Source organism: Macadamia integrifolia, chromosome 5, assembly GCF_013358625.1.
Source record: "Macadamia integrifolia cultivar HAES 741 chromosome 5, SCU_Mint_v3, whole genome shotgun sequence".
Taxonomy (NCBI): Eukaryota; Viridiplantae; Streptophyta; class Magnoliopsida; order Proteales; family Proteaceae; genus Macadamia; species Macadamia integrifolia.
This window is the reverse complement of record NC_056561.1, coordinates 17306250-17322168: the sequence shown is the minus strand read 5'-3', so window position 1 is coordinate 17322168 and position 15919 is coordinate 17306250. Positions and strand designations below refer to the sequence as shown.

General features: G+C 36.2%; 1 protein-coding gene across 1 annotated transcript; it reads left to right on the top strand.

Moving 5' to 3' along the window:
• The first annotated feature begins 3273 nt into the window (after positions 1-3273).
• Positions 3274-5115, top strand: LOC122078674 (transcription factor bHLH94-like). Its single transcript, XM_042644760.1, has 3 exons — positions 3274-4001; positions 4165-4563; positions 4876-5115. Exons 1-3 carry the CDS (start codon positions 3516-3518, stop codon positions 4963-4965), a joined length of 975 nt encoding a protein of 324 aa, XP_042500694.1. The 5' UTR covers positions 3274-3515; the 3' UTR covers positions 4966-5115.
• Positions 5116-15919: the final 10804 nt, after the last annotated feature.

Genomic DNA, 15919 nt, shown 5'->3' with positions numbered 1-15919 from the left:
AAACTTATCATTACAAAAATTAAGATCACATTGTTGGTGTACAATGTCTTGTATTCCGTCACAGTTTAATTCAGAGAGTACTAGTGCAGGTGCCTCAACAGGCAGGACGACGGTTCCATTAACCAGTTAGTGGGTCGTGGGGGTTGCAAGGGGACAGGAGGCCCCCCACATAGTGGGGGTGTAGGGGGATGCAGCTCTCCACTCAAATTTTTTATTTGAGGGAAGCTCCGTACTTTTTGGATTAGGGTTTTTTGCTATATATTTGTAGCGAGGTTTTCTTTCTCTATAATGTAAGAAATACTAAGAGGTGTGAAGATGAGCGTTATAATCCTATTCTCCATTAATAGTGAAGCAGAATCTCATCTCATCGATCGCAGACATAGGCAATCTTGCCAAACCTCGTAAACCACTGTGCATTACTTGTTCTTGTTTTTTCATTATCTTCTGCATCATTTAGGATTACGTTTCTACATGCATAACAGTTGAAGTATCAATATGGATATAATTATACTAACATACACAAGAATGCATGTCAATATAAAAAGAATATTTGATTGAAATACTTTTAAATTTGCTTTTATGATTGATTCAACCCTTTTGCTCAATCTTATCACCATTACAATTATAAGAAAAGCCACTAATAATTCCATAGAATTCCGAATTGACTGGACCATGTTAAACAATTATTGATTTTCAAATCGTACAATATGATTCTTTTTAATAATTTGGTTGCTAGCGTAGGAGGTAATTCGGTACAGTATCTGATATTCTGATTAGAAACTTGTGCAGGTGACCGATTAAATACTTTTAGAATAATATATATACAGCTGCCATGTACCTATAAATATCTACAAAAGAAGCCTCAAGAAACTAAAATTAGAATCTCAGTTAAACTTTTTGAATTAAATTAACCAAATTGGACTCTTCTCAAGGACAAAATCTTCATCGTATCACAAAAACAAACAAAGTGATGATACATTCAAAGGGTTGCCAAATTGAATTATTGGCTTGTTTAATTAAGGTCTTAAGATCAATGATTAAGACTTTAGTAATGTCATTCGTACATGAAGAACAGTATAATTTTACTATAAATAACATATGAAAAAGAACGGTCTCTGGTCGTGCCCTCTATGCCAAGACAAGGAGTACGAAATGATAGCCATGCCCCAGTGTGGTTGATGTCTTTGTCTGTTCATTTGCTACTTGACCAGGTATTGTTCTATCATCCATAAACTTATAAACTAGTATATTGGTGCAAACATCATTCTTTTGGAAGAGAAGAGAACTAAGAAAGTGAGGAGGAGAACGTAAGGAGAAACCAAAGCTTATAAACCTATTTTTTCATTTTAGGGAAGATACTGGCTATAATTAAATTAGGGTTTTCTTTTTATCATTATGCTTTATGAAGTATAATGCTTCACTATTTGCCATATGATAGTACATAAATTAGTTCATGTGATAGAAGACCAAGCAAGCATCTCATTGGTACAATTTTAGCTTAAAATGAATAGAAGGAGTAGCTAAGATTACAAGAGCCTAGAAGGCAACACAATCTCTGCACCCAAACACTAGGAGGGGGTGAAATGACCATCTCACCTCATGAAAAAAAAAATCTCATTGTAATTGATTCTTTTATATGTGCTCCCATTGATCCTCACGTTTCTGCGATGCCACATTATCTTTTAGGAAACCCTCTCCCAATTACAAAATGTGTCATTTTGTATTTAATATTCATCTTCTTTTTTTCTTCTTTTTTTTCTTTTTTAAATAACTAAGGCTCTCTTTGGTTTGATTTCTACTTGTATTTATTTTACTCATTTCTATTTTTACAAGTTTTTGGTATAATTTATAGCACTTATTTCTATTTATAATAAATTAGAATAAATCACAAATCACAAATTACTCTCAAGCTATTTGTGATTTGTGGCAACAAATCATTTATGTTGATTTTTGCACTACCTTAACTGAGCATGTGTGCTAAAATATTCAAAATCAAAGGTAAATTGGTAACTTCAGTATGCTTCATACTTTTCCAATAAAAAATCTCAAATTCTATCATCTCTCTCGCTCGAAGCTCAAAACTGAAGGTGAAACCTGAAACCTATTTTCTCATTATATAATCTATTTTATAAATAGTAACCAAACAAAGACTATTTGTGGCCCATAATTTATTGTCACAAATAATTTATAAAAAATAGTTAATAAATACAAATAGAAATCATACCAAAGAGAGCCTTAAGTAAAATCTATTCAAAATATATTAGATAAATCTATGTTCTGTGGACCACAATTAATTGTAGATTTATTAGATAATGAGAGTTGGGATAATTTTCTAACAAAAAGTATCAATTCGTTGGTAGGCCTGAGCTTGAACAGAAAGAGATTAGGATTAAACTGTACATCAAAAACCATTAGTAAAAGTAAAACCCTCAAAGGCCACAATTTGGCATTAGGGTCCCAAAAAAGTTGTAATTCACTGGTGTCGCTCCAAATCTCCTCCACGCTCCATCCTATCCTTAGCCTACTTCAATCCAAATAGTAATATTCATCTTCATTTGATGGCATTTTAATAATTTAATAGAATAATTTTGAATCATAGTTTGAGTGATTTTTCATGTTTATTTCGGATTAAAATTTAGTCATTTAGATGTATATGAAATCCTCTTTCACACGATCTAACTTATATACTATCAAATAACAAATAATGAAACGTAATACTTCACTAGGATTAGTGACTCCTAATAAGACCTAATTAATTAAATTAACTAAACTTAACTTCATACTAAGCTTAGTTAAATAAGGAGCCGGTGAATTGAATATTGAATATTCATGGGAGAAGAAGAAACAATAAAAAAAAGAGAAAGAACTAAGATTTGAAGATCAGGGGAATAGTGGTACAGTAGTGAGATTCTCAAAAATGTTGGGTTGATGCACAAAAGAAGACAAGCATCTTGGGAAAGGGAGTTAGTCTTTATCGTAGATGATTGCAGTGTGGCTTTGTTTGTGTGGTCACATGGATTCCCCTCCACATGTCCCGTACCTGAACCAAGCTCAGCCTCTGCTCATCTCTACGTAGTCTCTCTCTCTCTCTCTCTCTCTCTCTCTCTCTCTCTCGTGTCTTTCCCCCACCATTTCTACCAGAATCTCTTATTGTCAGCCTTTTTCCTTTCTCTCTTTCTTCTCTCTCTTTCTTTCCTCTTGGGTCTTACGTCCGACCGTCATTATTACCAAATCAAACAAAACCCCTCTGAGAATTTTTTTTTTTTTATCCCATCGACAAATAAATTATACAAAAGAACATGTTCTCTCTCTCTCTCTCTGGATCGATTTCTCTCTATCTCTCTTCTCTAGCTTACACTCTGGGGTCGATAGAATCACACTTCCAATTCGCTGGAGAGGGGCTTCTCCAGTTCTGTTTTAAGAAACCTATAGACTTCTTTATATATTTGTCTCTGTGTGAGAGTTAAAGACCTCTAATCACTAGAAAACACACTAGGATTCTAGAGAGAGAGAGGATGGCTTTGGAAGCTGTAGTGTTCTCTCAAGACCTGTTGAGTTATGGCTGCAAGGACTTGTACACCATAGGAGGAGGTTGGAGCTACGATTTTGGTGTAGCAGAAGAAGAAGAGAAAGTAAGGTTTGAAGAGGTTGTTCTTGACAAGAATATAGACCAATGTTTCAGTGGGAATTGGGACACTTCTTCATCTTCCATGGTACAAAATGTGAAGGAGTATTGGGAAACCAATTCGTCCCCGGAGGCTTGCACCGGCGACGGATTCTCCGGCAGTGACTTTGCACAGATGAAATCTCCGCCACCGCTACCGCCACCGCTACCGCTGCCTGGTCGACGTAAGAGACGACGCACTAGGAGTTGCAAGAACAAAGAAGAAGTGGAAAATCAAAGGATGACCCACATTGCCGTCGAACGTAATCGTCGGAAACAGATGAACGAGTATCTCGCCGTGCTCCGTTCTTTGATGCCTCCATCTTTTGTTCAGAGGGTCGGTAGAACTCTTCCTTAAAACTAACCGTTAAGAGGAGGGTGCTCAAATCCTTATAAGCATTTATATCTCTGACAAATTGTTAAGAAGGGGGTGTTCAAATCCTTATAAGCATTTATATCTCTGACAAATTGGCTTTATCTTTTTTTTTTTTTTTTAATAGGGAGACCAAGCATCTATCATAGGGGGAGCTATTAATTTTGTGAAGGAGCTAGAGCAACTCCTTCAATCTCTAGAAGCTGAGAAGAGAATTAAGCAACAATCAGACCCTAGTTTCTCTTCTCCATTTGCAGATTTCTTCACCTTTCCTCAGTACTCCTCAATCTCAGCTCCCTCCAACCACTTGGGGTCTTTAAATGAATCTGTGGCTGAGAATAAATCAGCCATTGCAGACATCGAAGTGACCATGGTGGAAAGCCATGCCAACCTCAAAGTGCTCTCAAGGAGAAGACCTAAACAGCTCTTGAAGATGGTGTCCGGGTTCCAAGGTCTCAGACTCACTGTCCTCCACCTCAATGTTACAACCGTTGATCAAATGGCCCTCTACTCTTTCAGTGTCAAGGTTAGCTTGAACAGCTATGTTAGTTATTATTTACTACCCCATTCTCATTTAGAGGGTGGACTTCAATGCAACGGTAAGGTTGAATGGTCACGGTTTTTTAAACAGGGCTTTCGTAGTGACAGAAGCCTAATGCACTGGTTACACCTTTTTTTTTCATTTATTATCACTTTCTTCCCTTTTCTTTTTCAAAAGTTTGGAGTCTCACACTCTAGGAAGAACTTCCGCTTTCTTTGATTCTTTTTAGTAAATGAAAAATATCTATTATTAATTGAGCTTTATTTCTAAATTTGTGGAAAAAAAATAATGGGACAGGTTGAGGAAGAATGCCAACTTACTTCAGTGGATGAAATTGCTACAGCTGTTCATCAAATGCTATGTAGGATCCAAGAGGAGTCTGTGTAGAGTTGATAACCCTAATTTTCCAATGTAATTAAGGCCCACATTTTGTATGGATAAAAGGGGTGGATCTTCTCATATGTTTCTATTTTTCTTGTAGTTTTAGGGTTCTTTGTACTTTGAGTAGTTTTAATCCATCCAATATCTTTACCCAAATCTGTGTTTGTTTGTGTGAATTGTGAATCATGTGATCTGTAGTTCTTTCATTCAAACTATTTTCCCCCTAAAGTAAAGAGTATATAATCTACACACACATTTCAAGTCAGTTTTGGTAATGTGAATCATGTGATCCGAACCTAGTCATTCAAACTATTTTCCCCCCTCAAGGAAGAGTATATAATCTACACACACATTTGAAGCAAGCTTTGGTGTACTTGAGCCATCACATCTAGGCCTTCATTAACATGCAACTGATAGAACTTTAAGCCAAATTAATGCACATGAGGGTCGTAATAACCCACTAGTTCTTTCAGTCTTTCTCATAAGTCATAATATTTAGCCCTAATTCTCTTCATTTGTATTCACTGAAATATTTGACTTGGTCATCGGATGGCAACCCTTACCCATGAAGCCCTCTGACATAAGGGAATGGGTTCCTATTCCCCTTCAAAGTTTGTGCCATAAGAGACAGATGCTTGCATGCATGCATGCAGTCATTCTGTCAAGTCCTCCTCAACCTTCTGATTTAAGCAGTTTTATTTTTATTTATTTTCTTATTTTTTTAAATTCAATTGCAAGATTGAGGAGTTGTGATCAGACCAGGCTCAACTTGCCTGTTGAATACTGTTAGAGGTACCTCTGACTTACAGGTGGTAGGGTTCTGCTCACCTTTTTTTTTTTGGGTACAACCAAGCCATGAGGGTGAAGGAAGCCCTAAACTAGAGGATTTCTTATTAAGTTAAGGGAAAAGTCCTCTTACCAATTTGGAGTGATGAAATGATTTTATACATAACCAGCAAAGAGAGATAATATCACAAGAAGAGGAGAGAAATAGAGAGAGTGGATCCTAACGTATCGTCCACGGTCACAGTCGACTTACAGAATCTTTTTCCCTAAAATTAAATTCAAATTAAAGGGAAAGAACATTTCCAGAGAACTACTTGAACCTAAAGACCCAGGGGACCATAACCCTATAGAATAACATATTAAAAGCAATGAACATATGTGGTAAATACAACACTCTAGTTGTTCATAATTTTTTTTTTTTTCCATAAATCTCCCACTGGAATGTTTTCACATCTTCATGGGACAATGAAGTTAGTGGAGCTTCTTGTAATACATCCCTTTCAAGATAAAGCAGATCAAATTAAGCAGTGATGGGAAAAGGATAAAAGAGAAAGAGGCAAGAAATTCTGTTCAACCTAAAAGGTGATTATCCCAATCTAATATGGACCCATATGTTTGGCTATATCCACCAATCACATCAAATAAAAGAGAATCAAAAGGGTACTTGAGGAAATATACACTAAGGCTAAGGCCTGCATGTAACCCATCGATCATAGGAGGTCCATGAAATTGCACTCAATGGTGAACAGAGATGGATTTTGTAGTCTAGTAAAGGAATATATGGTTGAACCAATTGAGTTATTGGGGTACAGTAGTAGTCTACTTTAAAAAAGGCAAACCATGGTACCCCAAAAATCAAATAGATTTTGTTCCTTCGAAAAGTTTATAAAAGGAGAGGGAAGGACCTATAAAGCTACCTATGAAAGGTGAAGTACAAGACATGGATGCCATAGACAACTTTTTTCTTTGTTCACACTTTAGATTCATTAATGGCATTGATCTGATTGATGATGATGTAAAATGGGTCCTATCCAACAATGATATGCTGATTGAAATTTGAAACTATGTGCTCCTTTGCCTTGTTACAGGTACAAGTTACACCTAACAGATTAGGTTAATGTTTAAAGGTGAAATCATTCTCATATTGAAATAGAATGATAAGGAGTTAGCCCATGCAGGTTCAATCATGGAGTACTATGTACCAAATGTCATCTTACCTTCTCAAGGTAAAAGCAAATATTCATGTTGGGTAAAAAGGGTCATAAGAGAAATGATTAAGAAGCAGAAAAGACCTGAGGTTTTAAAAGAAAGCAACCCTTGATATTCACTTTACATCGAAATTGAAGTGGACTTTCATGTTCCTTTCATTTACCCTCTTCTGAGTCTACCTATATAATTCGATATGAATGTGAATCAAGTCCTGTCTAATTTTATCTATCTTTGTAAAATAAGAGCAGGTGGGTTTAATTGGGTTCATGTACTTAAGCTCATATTACTTCAAATTTTACTCATATACAAGATGTATGGAAACATGGGTATTGATCATCCGGAGCAATGGTATGAAATAGAACGAGGGTTTGATGTGGTCTGGGCTTTAGAACATTCCCATTCCTTGACTCAATCCATCTGTTTTAATCAGATCAATTAGTTTTGGTCCTTAGTGTCTTCATATAGTGGAGGAGTTCTCTCCACTTAATGCCTTAAGGTTTTAGGTTACACTGATATCAAAGCCAAGTCCTTCGTTATCCACCCAAGCTTAGCTGTTAGTTCATGTATTAAGCTAACTTTGGTGAAACTATACGAGAGGTATTGTTGAAATATTGAAAGTTATAGAGGTATGTTCCCACATCATTTAGTTAAGGTCCGTGGGGCTTTAAAATACTTGAGAAACTCTCTCCATCTGATGCCTTACTGTTAAGGTTTTGGATTGGACGTTCCCACACATGTGCCAATGATATAAATAGTAATGGCTTGCTATTTAAAAATGAGCATGATGAGTACTTGTGGAGAAATGTGTTTTGGCTGATTAAACTTCTTGTTTCAATCCCTTAAAAGTCTTTGATGAGCATGTTAATTTTGTACGTTATACCTAAATTAGTGGAAAGCTGTCTTATTATTGTTGCATCCCATAAAAACGTAAGAATACCGAAATTGGAAGAAAAAAGAATGTAACTTTGATTTTGCTACCTCTAGATCGTTAATATTTTATTAATGGGAAAAGGAAAACCCCGCGTAGCAGCGTTGTGCCTAGATACAAAGAAAAGCGAGATGATTACCCCTTAAATACGAAAACTTTCATCTTTGTATGCTTTTGCACACTATGATTGGCCCTACATTAGTGCAGGGGACATGCTGTCAGGCAGAAAACCCTCTTCATTTATTAATTATACATGTAATACAATAAAATAAAAAGAAGAAGACAGAAGGAGACAGAAAGATAGACTAACACAATTCAAAGGAGCTAAACATAAAAATATAATTAATCAAATGTGAATGAATGTACATCATTAACCCATTTAATGGGAACTTATTTTAAATAATCCAATGTGTTAACGCCATAACCAAAGACCATGGCAAGAGGGGGAAAATAATTAAAAAAAAAAAAAAATCCACGTGAGAGGGCAATAGACCATTGTCATTGTAGGGAACTTTTTCCCATATATTATATTCTCTCAATGATATTTGTGCTAATTTTTTGCCTTAGAAACTTTTAATCTTTGTATATAAGTACTTATATTTTTTTAGTGCGCACCTGATGATAATGGAGTCAGATAATAAAGAGGTAGTATCGTATCTTCTCGATTGATTGAATGCACCACCACTGCTTATCATAACACTTATTGCTGATATTTTACATTTACAAACTACTTACAGAGTTTTTCTTTCTTGTATGTTCTGAGGGAGATTAACAACATTGTTGACTCCCTTGCACCTGTCTTTAATGTGTATGACAGTTTAACATATTCTAGATCCATAGATATAGAGTCTAATATCCATACACACTCCCATGAATAGAGTCTTTCTTACCCACCCCACCTCCCCCACCCCCACCCGCACCCCACCACCCCTCCCTCCAAAAAAAAAAAAAAGAAGGGAAGAAAAGGGTAATTTGTTTAATCAAATTAAGACCATGTCTTTGGAGTAAATGAAGAACAGCTTAACCTAAATACATTTTAGAAAACTTTCCCAAACATTGGAAAGTCATATGTAACAACTACTATGATGTTTCATCTTAACAATCTTCAAAAGGAGAAACACAAGCCTCACGCGACTATGATGCACCTTCTCTTTTAATGACATGAAGGCTCTTTATAAATCTCATAACAGATTGGCTAAAAATGTCTCATTAGCAACTTCTCTCTAAATCTCCCCTACTACCTCTCTTCCTGGGCTGTTTCTCTATTGAAAATTTGATACTCCAATAGTTAGTTTCAATAGCTAAAGATTCCAGTACCATATGGTGACTATGAGGCTGACAAAGTGAGTACACATACACATGGATGACCTGCTTAGAGTCCTACTTGAAGAAAATTCCATTGGTACAGGAAAGAAAGAAACCCACATACTATTTAAATAGTTTAACATTTTAATATAAAGATGCAGTAGAAATAATAAAACACAGTAAAAGAAATACCTTCCTCAGCCTTTTCACTAAGATCAAACATAGTATGCAGTAAAAGTGAAAATATCGCGCAATTCTTTTATTCAAATGTCATTTTTTTTTTTTTGGATGCGAATCATTATAATATGTTCATTGCCATAGTGGATCATCTTGAAAATTGGGGTGTTACTTTGGGAGTAAACTTTTATCGAGCATCATCTCCTTTGCCGGTTGTTGCTAACTTAGAACGAAATGCTATGTCCAAACCTTGATGTAGATTTTGTTAGTCTTTCGGAAGGCTAATTGTTGATGCAATGCCAACGCTGGTTGATTCTTGCAAGCTTTGCTCATGTATTTTTCTTTTGCGGTAGACCTTGTAGTCTATTCATATATTTTATTTCTTTTTATTAATCTTCATTGCAAACTTCAAGTAGAAAAGAAAGAAGAAGAGAGATTCCTAGGGCGGACAGCATGGTGAGGAATATGCACGTCACTCCAGTGGATGTCCTGAAAATATATCATCTAGATGGGCTTCACATTTTTAGAACAAAATAAATAAATAAATAAAGGAAAATTGTACATTAATGGCTTCACAATCTTTTTCTCAAAAAAAATATATGGATATTTAGGTTTTTCACCCACAATTCACTGCCTTGGGCCACGCATTCACACATATTCAGGTAAAATGGGTCACATAGTCCATGGGCCTTTTATCATAATTTTTTTGGAAAATTTAATAATTTATTGTGTAGATCCAATATATTAGCTACAGAAAATTTTCTTTGAGCTTAATTGACTATTTCTAGTCATTAGACTCATTAGAACTCAGACCTACTAGGAACTTGAACGGGACCATCTCATTATTAATTAATGGCAAAGGAAATCTACCTGTCGCGTTAGGCAATGAGAGGATGCAGCGGTAGGAGTGTAGGACAGTATTTTACAGGATCAACACTCCCGTATGCTGATGTAAGAGCCACAGGGATGGGTAGAGTTCTTTCTCCCATTAATTTAATAATTACAAGTGATTCCAAAGCTTGAAACCGACTGGTTAATGTGAACAACCTCATTTTTTGTATAGTAAGCTGAAGCTTACTATTTGATACTTAGGAGATGATTTTGAGGTTTGGATATGTTATTGAAAGTTGATGTCTTGTATTATGTTATTTGGGTTGTAGGTTGCCATTGAAGGACCATTAAAAGTCCTAAGCTTCGAAAATTTTAAGGGTTACTTGGGGCTAGTTTCAAAAATCTTTATCTCTATAAATTGTTACGGGATAGAGGGGTTATTAGGGATACGGGAATTCTTTATAAATATAGAGAACCATGAGGAAATTTGTGTAACCTTTTTCTCCATTGCTAGGAAGCTCTCCTCTATGTGGGCGTAGGCACCTTGCCGAACCACATTAATCCTTGAATTTGCAGTTATGATTATTTCTTCTTTCTATTTGGTTATGTTTTCCACAATGTGTATAGGACTTCATTTCTTTCATATCACATGTCAAATTTCAACCTAAATCCAATTATTTACCTCCTTATATATTAGCATGCATTCTCTTTTATGACCATGCTCACATATTGCTACTAAGATCACTATTGATCAATTCTAACTTTTCTATGCTTTTAGTATGCCACATGATGAACTCTGTTTGAACTGAAACTTGACATGTGAACATGGATTTAGGGGACCCATCGATATCGGTACTACTGATACCGATCTGGATCAGATTGGATTTGTGTATCGATCGGTTTTGCCCTTGATTTTTTTTAAAGGTGCATTTATTACTGTTTTACCCTTGAAATGATATGGGTAACTGATCTGGATTGATCAAGAATCGAAGATCAGTCTCAGCCAATACCAATACGATATAACTAATATGGCCAATAAGATACCGATACTTGAAACCATGCATATGAGCAAGGGCTGACATTAGAATGTACCTGCCCATAAATTTCAACCCAAACTGATCTACCACGTCACAAAAGTAGGCAGCCGACCATGGCTTCGTTATTTGGACAGTTAAACCAGAAAACCTTCATAGAAAGAAAAAGGTTATAAGTGGGAAAACATACCAAATTAAGGGGTGCAACTTGAAGCTTACCCAGAAACCTTCAGTGAAGTCCGGCCTGGACTGCTTGATCTATACACATCTATCCAAATCGTTCAGCCCAGCCTAACCCAACCCAACCCAACCCAACCCAACCTGAAGAACCTCGACCCAGTAACCCGGGTTCAAATCTCGGTCGGACTTTCTTCCCTTTTATCAAGGTACAGGCTAGCTTAGTTGGCAAAGCCCGGCCTGTTGTGGCCAGGAATTCCTATACAACTTAAACTGCACAATAAAATATTTTCCTACGGAGAGAGAACACAACCTGGTCTTGTGGCCACTGTGCCAGCATCTGGGCCAATGGGAGTGCGTGCACAGGCACCCAATAGAAGGGCATGGGCATCTTTTCACAGCGTCTTGTGTCTAGAGTGCGACCGAGTAGCGTAAAGGGTTTAATTCCATGAACCTCATCTCAAACTCTGCAACAGCTTCATCTCTATGAGAAAGAAAAGTCAACATGTAACATGGATTAGAACTCCTGAGAACTGAAATAAGGCAGTGAACAAAGCATTACCCAGATGGCCAGACAAAGTGAAGGCATTAATTCACCCCAAGATATGATAGGAAAGAAAAGCATTTGCAGAAGTATTTTCCTTCATCTTGCATTGAACAAAAATTGTGTAATTTACAGATGTACCTCAAAGAGCAAAGCTACCATACAGATCAACCCAGCTTTCAAACTCTGAAAAATACAAAATTGCATTGATTTACAACCTCTAGCCACAGATAAACTTGAAACATAATCAGTAAAGGTAAATGATATTTCATTTCTAAATTAGCTAATATGAGGGCATGAACAAAATCAAGTAGATAAACGAGTCACCTGATCGCAGAGTGAAATACCATATAACATCCAAGTTGACCTAAAGAATTTAAAGTAATATTTGAAGACAGTCAACTCTGAAATTTGAAAAATTAAGTCATATTCATTCACCTTTGATATCTGATATAAAACATAGATGACCTCCTGACTCTTGTGTTTTCCTATCATTCCAGGTACTTTTCTTCCCTCTTCTTGCATTTGTCCAGCAATCACTAATAGAAACCTCAAATTTTGGGTTGACAATCTCACCGATAGAATGAAATGGGAAAACTGGCAATCACACTTACAGCAGCATGCAGGATTGTCAAACATGTTCCTTTCAGGAGTTGAGCCAATAAACTAGCCACAATACTGTTTGAATAAAAATTAAAATCGGCTGGCAGCCAATCTTCCCCCTTCTTCGAAATCTGCTCTCAAAATGACAACCTAGACTAGAATAGAAGAAAAACAATGTTGAGCATAACATGAATACATAGACCAGAATAATAATGATCAGACAGAAAAGTAAGCCCAAAAAAAAAAAATTCCGGAGACTAAAGAATGCATGTAATTCAGTTCATCCTATGCACTAAAGTAAAAACAAGTCAATTTGAAACATACATTGAAACTCAGTGCTATTACCCAGTAAATTTTTCAGGTGTTGGGAGTGTCTAATAAGATTATTCAAGTAATACTTAGAAACCATAAACCTTCATAAGAAAACTTCACATTTTACATTATCTCATATGCATCAGAGTTTTGAAGATCAAAGTTGGACAACTGGTTCAAGACTGTACAACAATCATGAGGTTGTGAATGGGAATCCATCCACCCCAATCCCTCTCCCCCACCCCCCCCACCCCACCCCACCCCACCCCCCCAACAAGAAAAGTAGTTATCTTAACATAAAATAATTTTTAGGACCAAGTTCCCCTGCACCCACGGCTAACGGGAATCCATTCACCACAGGCAATCAGGGCCGTGGGAGGAGGGGACATAGTTTCTGGACCCTAGGATCACATGGTGAACCTCACCGCAAGGTCAAGGGAAACTTTGTCCTAATTTTAAAGTATACAATCTGTTTCTGTAGCATGTTTTGACTTTCATATTGGACAAAATTTCACTTCATCTTAATATAAACTTCACTAAAGAATGAGTTATCTTTGCAACAAGACCTTATTAACAAGGCAAGCTGTTTACTGTTCCATTTTCACAAAGGATGATCAATTGATTCAGTATCTAAGATCAACCGATGAATGTTTCCCAATTATCATTTTGCGGCAAGATAACAACGCAAACTGTTACTGTTCGACATGCACAAAGGATGATCAATTTATTCAGCATCTGAGATCAACCAATGAATGTTTACCCATTTTAATTTTACGGCAGGTTATGAGAATATGTTTCAACAAATTTATATTGCTTCATAAACATGAACAGCTGTTTGTGACTTGCAACATTCTCTATTGTATAGGAAATGTGTTGCATAGGTTTCCTGCAGCAAAGCTTTACCAACATACCAGTTAATAAATGTGAGGGTAATTATAGTCTTCGAGATGGCTCTCTCCATACAAATATATCAAGGTACAACATGAAGATGAAAAAACAGCATTAACCTTCAACAGAGTATCATAAATAGAAAGTTTCCCTATTTTATTTGTATGAGAACATAAACAAGTAATGTAGGCAATTTAATAATAACCATTGTAATCCTTCAGTAGAGGCCAAGAGTGTAAATGAAACCTAAGGAAAAATTCAGAGGCACTGATCTAAACGAGATTGAATTGAGTGAATTAAAATTCAAGTTCCTTGACTTCCACTAAAGCTTCTTGTTTAACAAGCATTTCACAGAGAATAGTGCGAAGTTCAACTTCATATAGAATTAGGGAACCTATGTTTCCCTATTGTCCTAGGGACCAAGAAAAAATAATATCTCTTTTCAAAGACTCATATTTGATGTTAGGTCAGGCCCAAAACAGGTATCATAGATTGCTAGTGGGATGTTAATGAATTGCCTATCCAGTGACATATACAGGCAAACTACACCCAAGAAAATTTGATAACATTATGATATTAAAAGCCTCACAGAAGCAAACACTACATCGAATATGAAACACTGAAACTGCTTGCAATTTAGATGCGACCGTGTGAGACAACTACTAAATTCAATGTGGATGATGCAGTTACTACACCCATAAAACAATGTAAACAGAGTTTCCAGGGGATTATAATCCCAGATTCAAGTCATTCAGCAGCAAGAATCATGACTTCACGTATGGTGGCTTGACGTACTGGTGTGGATCCATACAGCTCCAGCTACCTCTGTTAATAATTAGCTTGTGTGACCTCAGGAATAGAGAAACTACTATACAAATGGCCTTTCAGAAGGATTCATGGATTCTGCATGAATACAGAGCACTACTACAAGTTGGAGGTCATGTTACCAAAATTAAATTAGGAGTTTACAAACAAAAACCTTTTAACGGTCTTATATCATAATATTTCAGAACCACTACATAGAATTAATAGCCACTGCTGATGTCAGTACGTCACATGCCACCACAAAATATTTTTAGTGGGGGTTTAAAATCAAAATGTTTAGGCTTCCGCAAAACCTGGAACAAAATCACCTAATCTAGATCCTGAAAAAGAATCTACTGCAAGCAACATGGTAGAAGGGGAGATGAGACTCAGATTCTCAGACAATTTTTTAAGGACTCAGATTATCAGACAATTTTTAAAGGACTCCTCAAAAATGATGTTAATGTGACACCAACATCACTCAACAGTGAATATGATAATTAATGAAAGAAACTTTGAGGATAAAACAAGAATGAGAGACCTGATAGAACTGCATAGTTAGTATCACCCTACATGGACTAGTTAACTCTTACCATTTATCCCAATGAAGGGATATCTTAATGACAAAGTAGCTAGAGAACACAAAGATAATTCTCCCAAACTAGAAGGAAACGACCATGAAGAGGGCACAAAAATGTGGTGCGTCCGTGACTGCTGATGTACTTGGAATTGTTACAGTACCATTTTGATTTGAACCCTATAAAGATCACATTCTGTGCATACCAAAGAGGCTTTGCATGCCCATATTAATTAGAACAAAAAGGAATAGAGCAGGATATAAGCAATCAAAGATTTATGAGATCAATGTGCAAATCATTTTAATGACATACGAATAAGAAGAAGGATTGGTACTTGAAAGATTACTAATATGTGTGAGCAGTCGAGGCAAAACAATTACTAACTAGTATGCATATATAAAAGACGATGCAAACACCTATAAATGAAATAAAAAATATGAACACATTTCACTTTTATTCCTAGTATCAAAGCAGGTCACCATAATCATCATAAATAAACGTAAAAGCAAAAGTAATTATAATAGAAACTATTATGCTACCATCAACTACATAGAACATTGATCTTCTATACAATTCCATATCAATGTTAGAAACTATCATCAGAGAAGTGCCTATGCGAGTCAAATAAATGTTACTAGCTTCCATGCTTCGAAATCAAGTAACAGTACTGCCAGCAGAGGGAACAGGGCCATTAGAAGTTCACTATCATTAGAGAAGTGCCTATGCAAGCCGAATAAATGTTACTAGCTTCCATGCTTCGAAATCAAGTAACAGTACTGCCAGC

Bases quoted from the DNA above. Each gene is read 5' to 3' on its own strand.
- LOC122078674 (XM_042644760.1), top strand. From the start codon at position 3,516: ATGGCTTTGGAAGCTGTAGTGTTCTCTCAAGACCTGTTGAGTTATGGC. The intron at 4,002-4,164 runs GTCGGTAGAACT...TTTTTTTAATAG, and splicing joins CTCCATCTTTTGTTCAGAGG to GGAGACCAAGCATCTATCAT. The intron at 4,564-4,875 runs GTTAGCTTGAAC...ATAATGGGACAG, and splicing joins TCTACTCTTTCAGTGTCAAG to GTTGAGGAAGAATGCCAACT.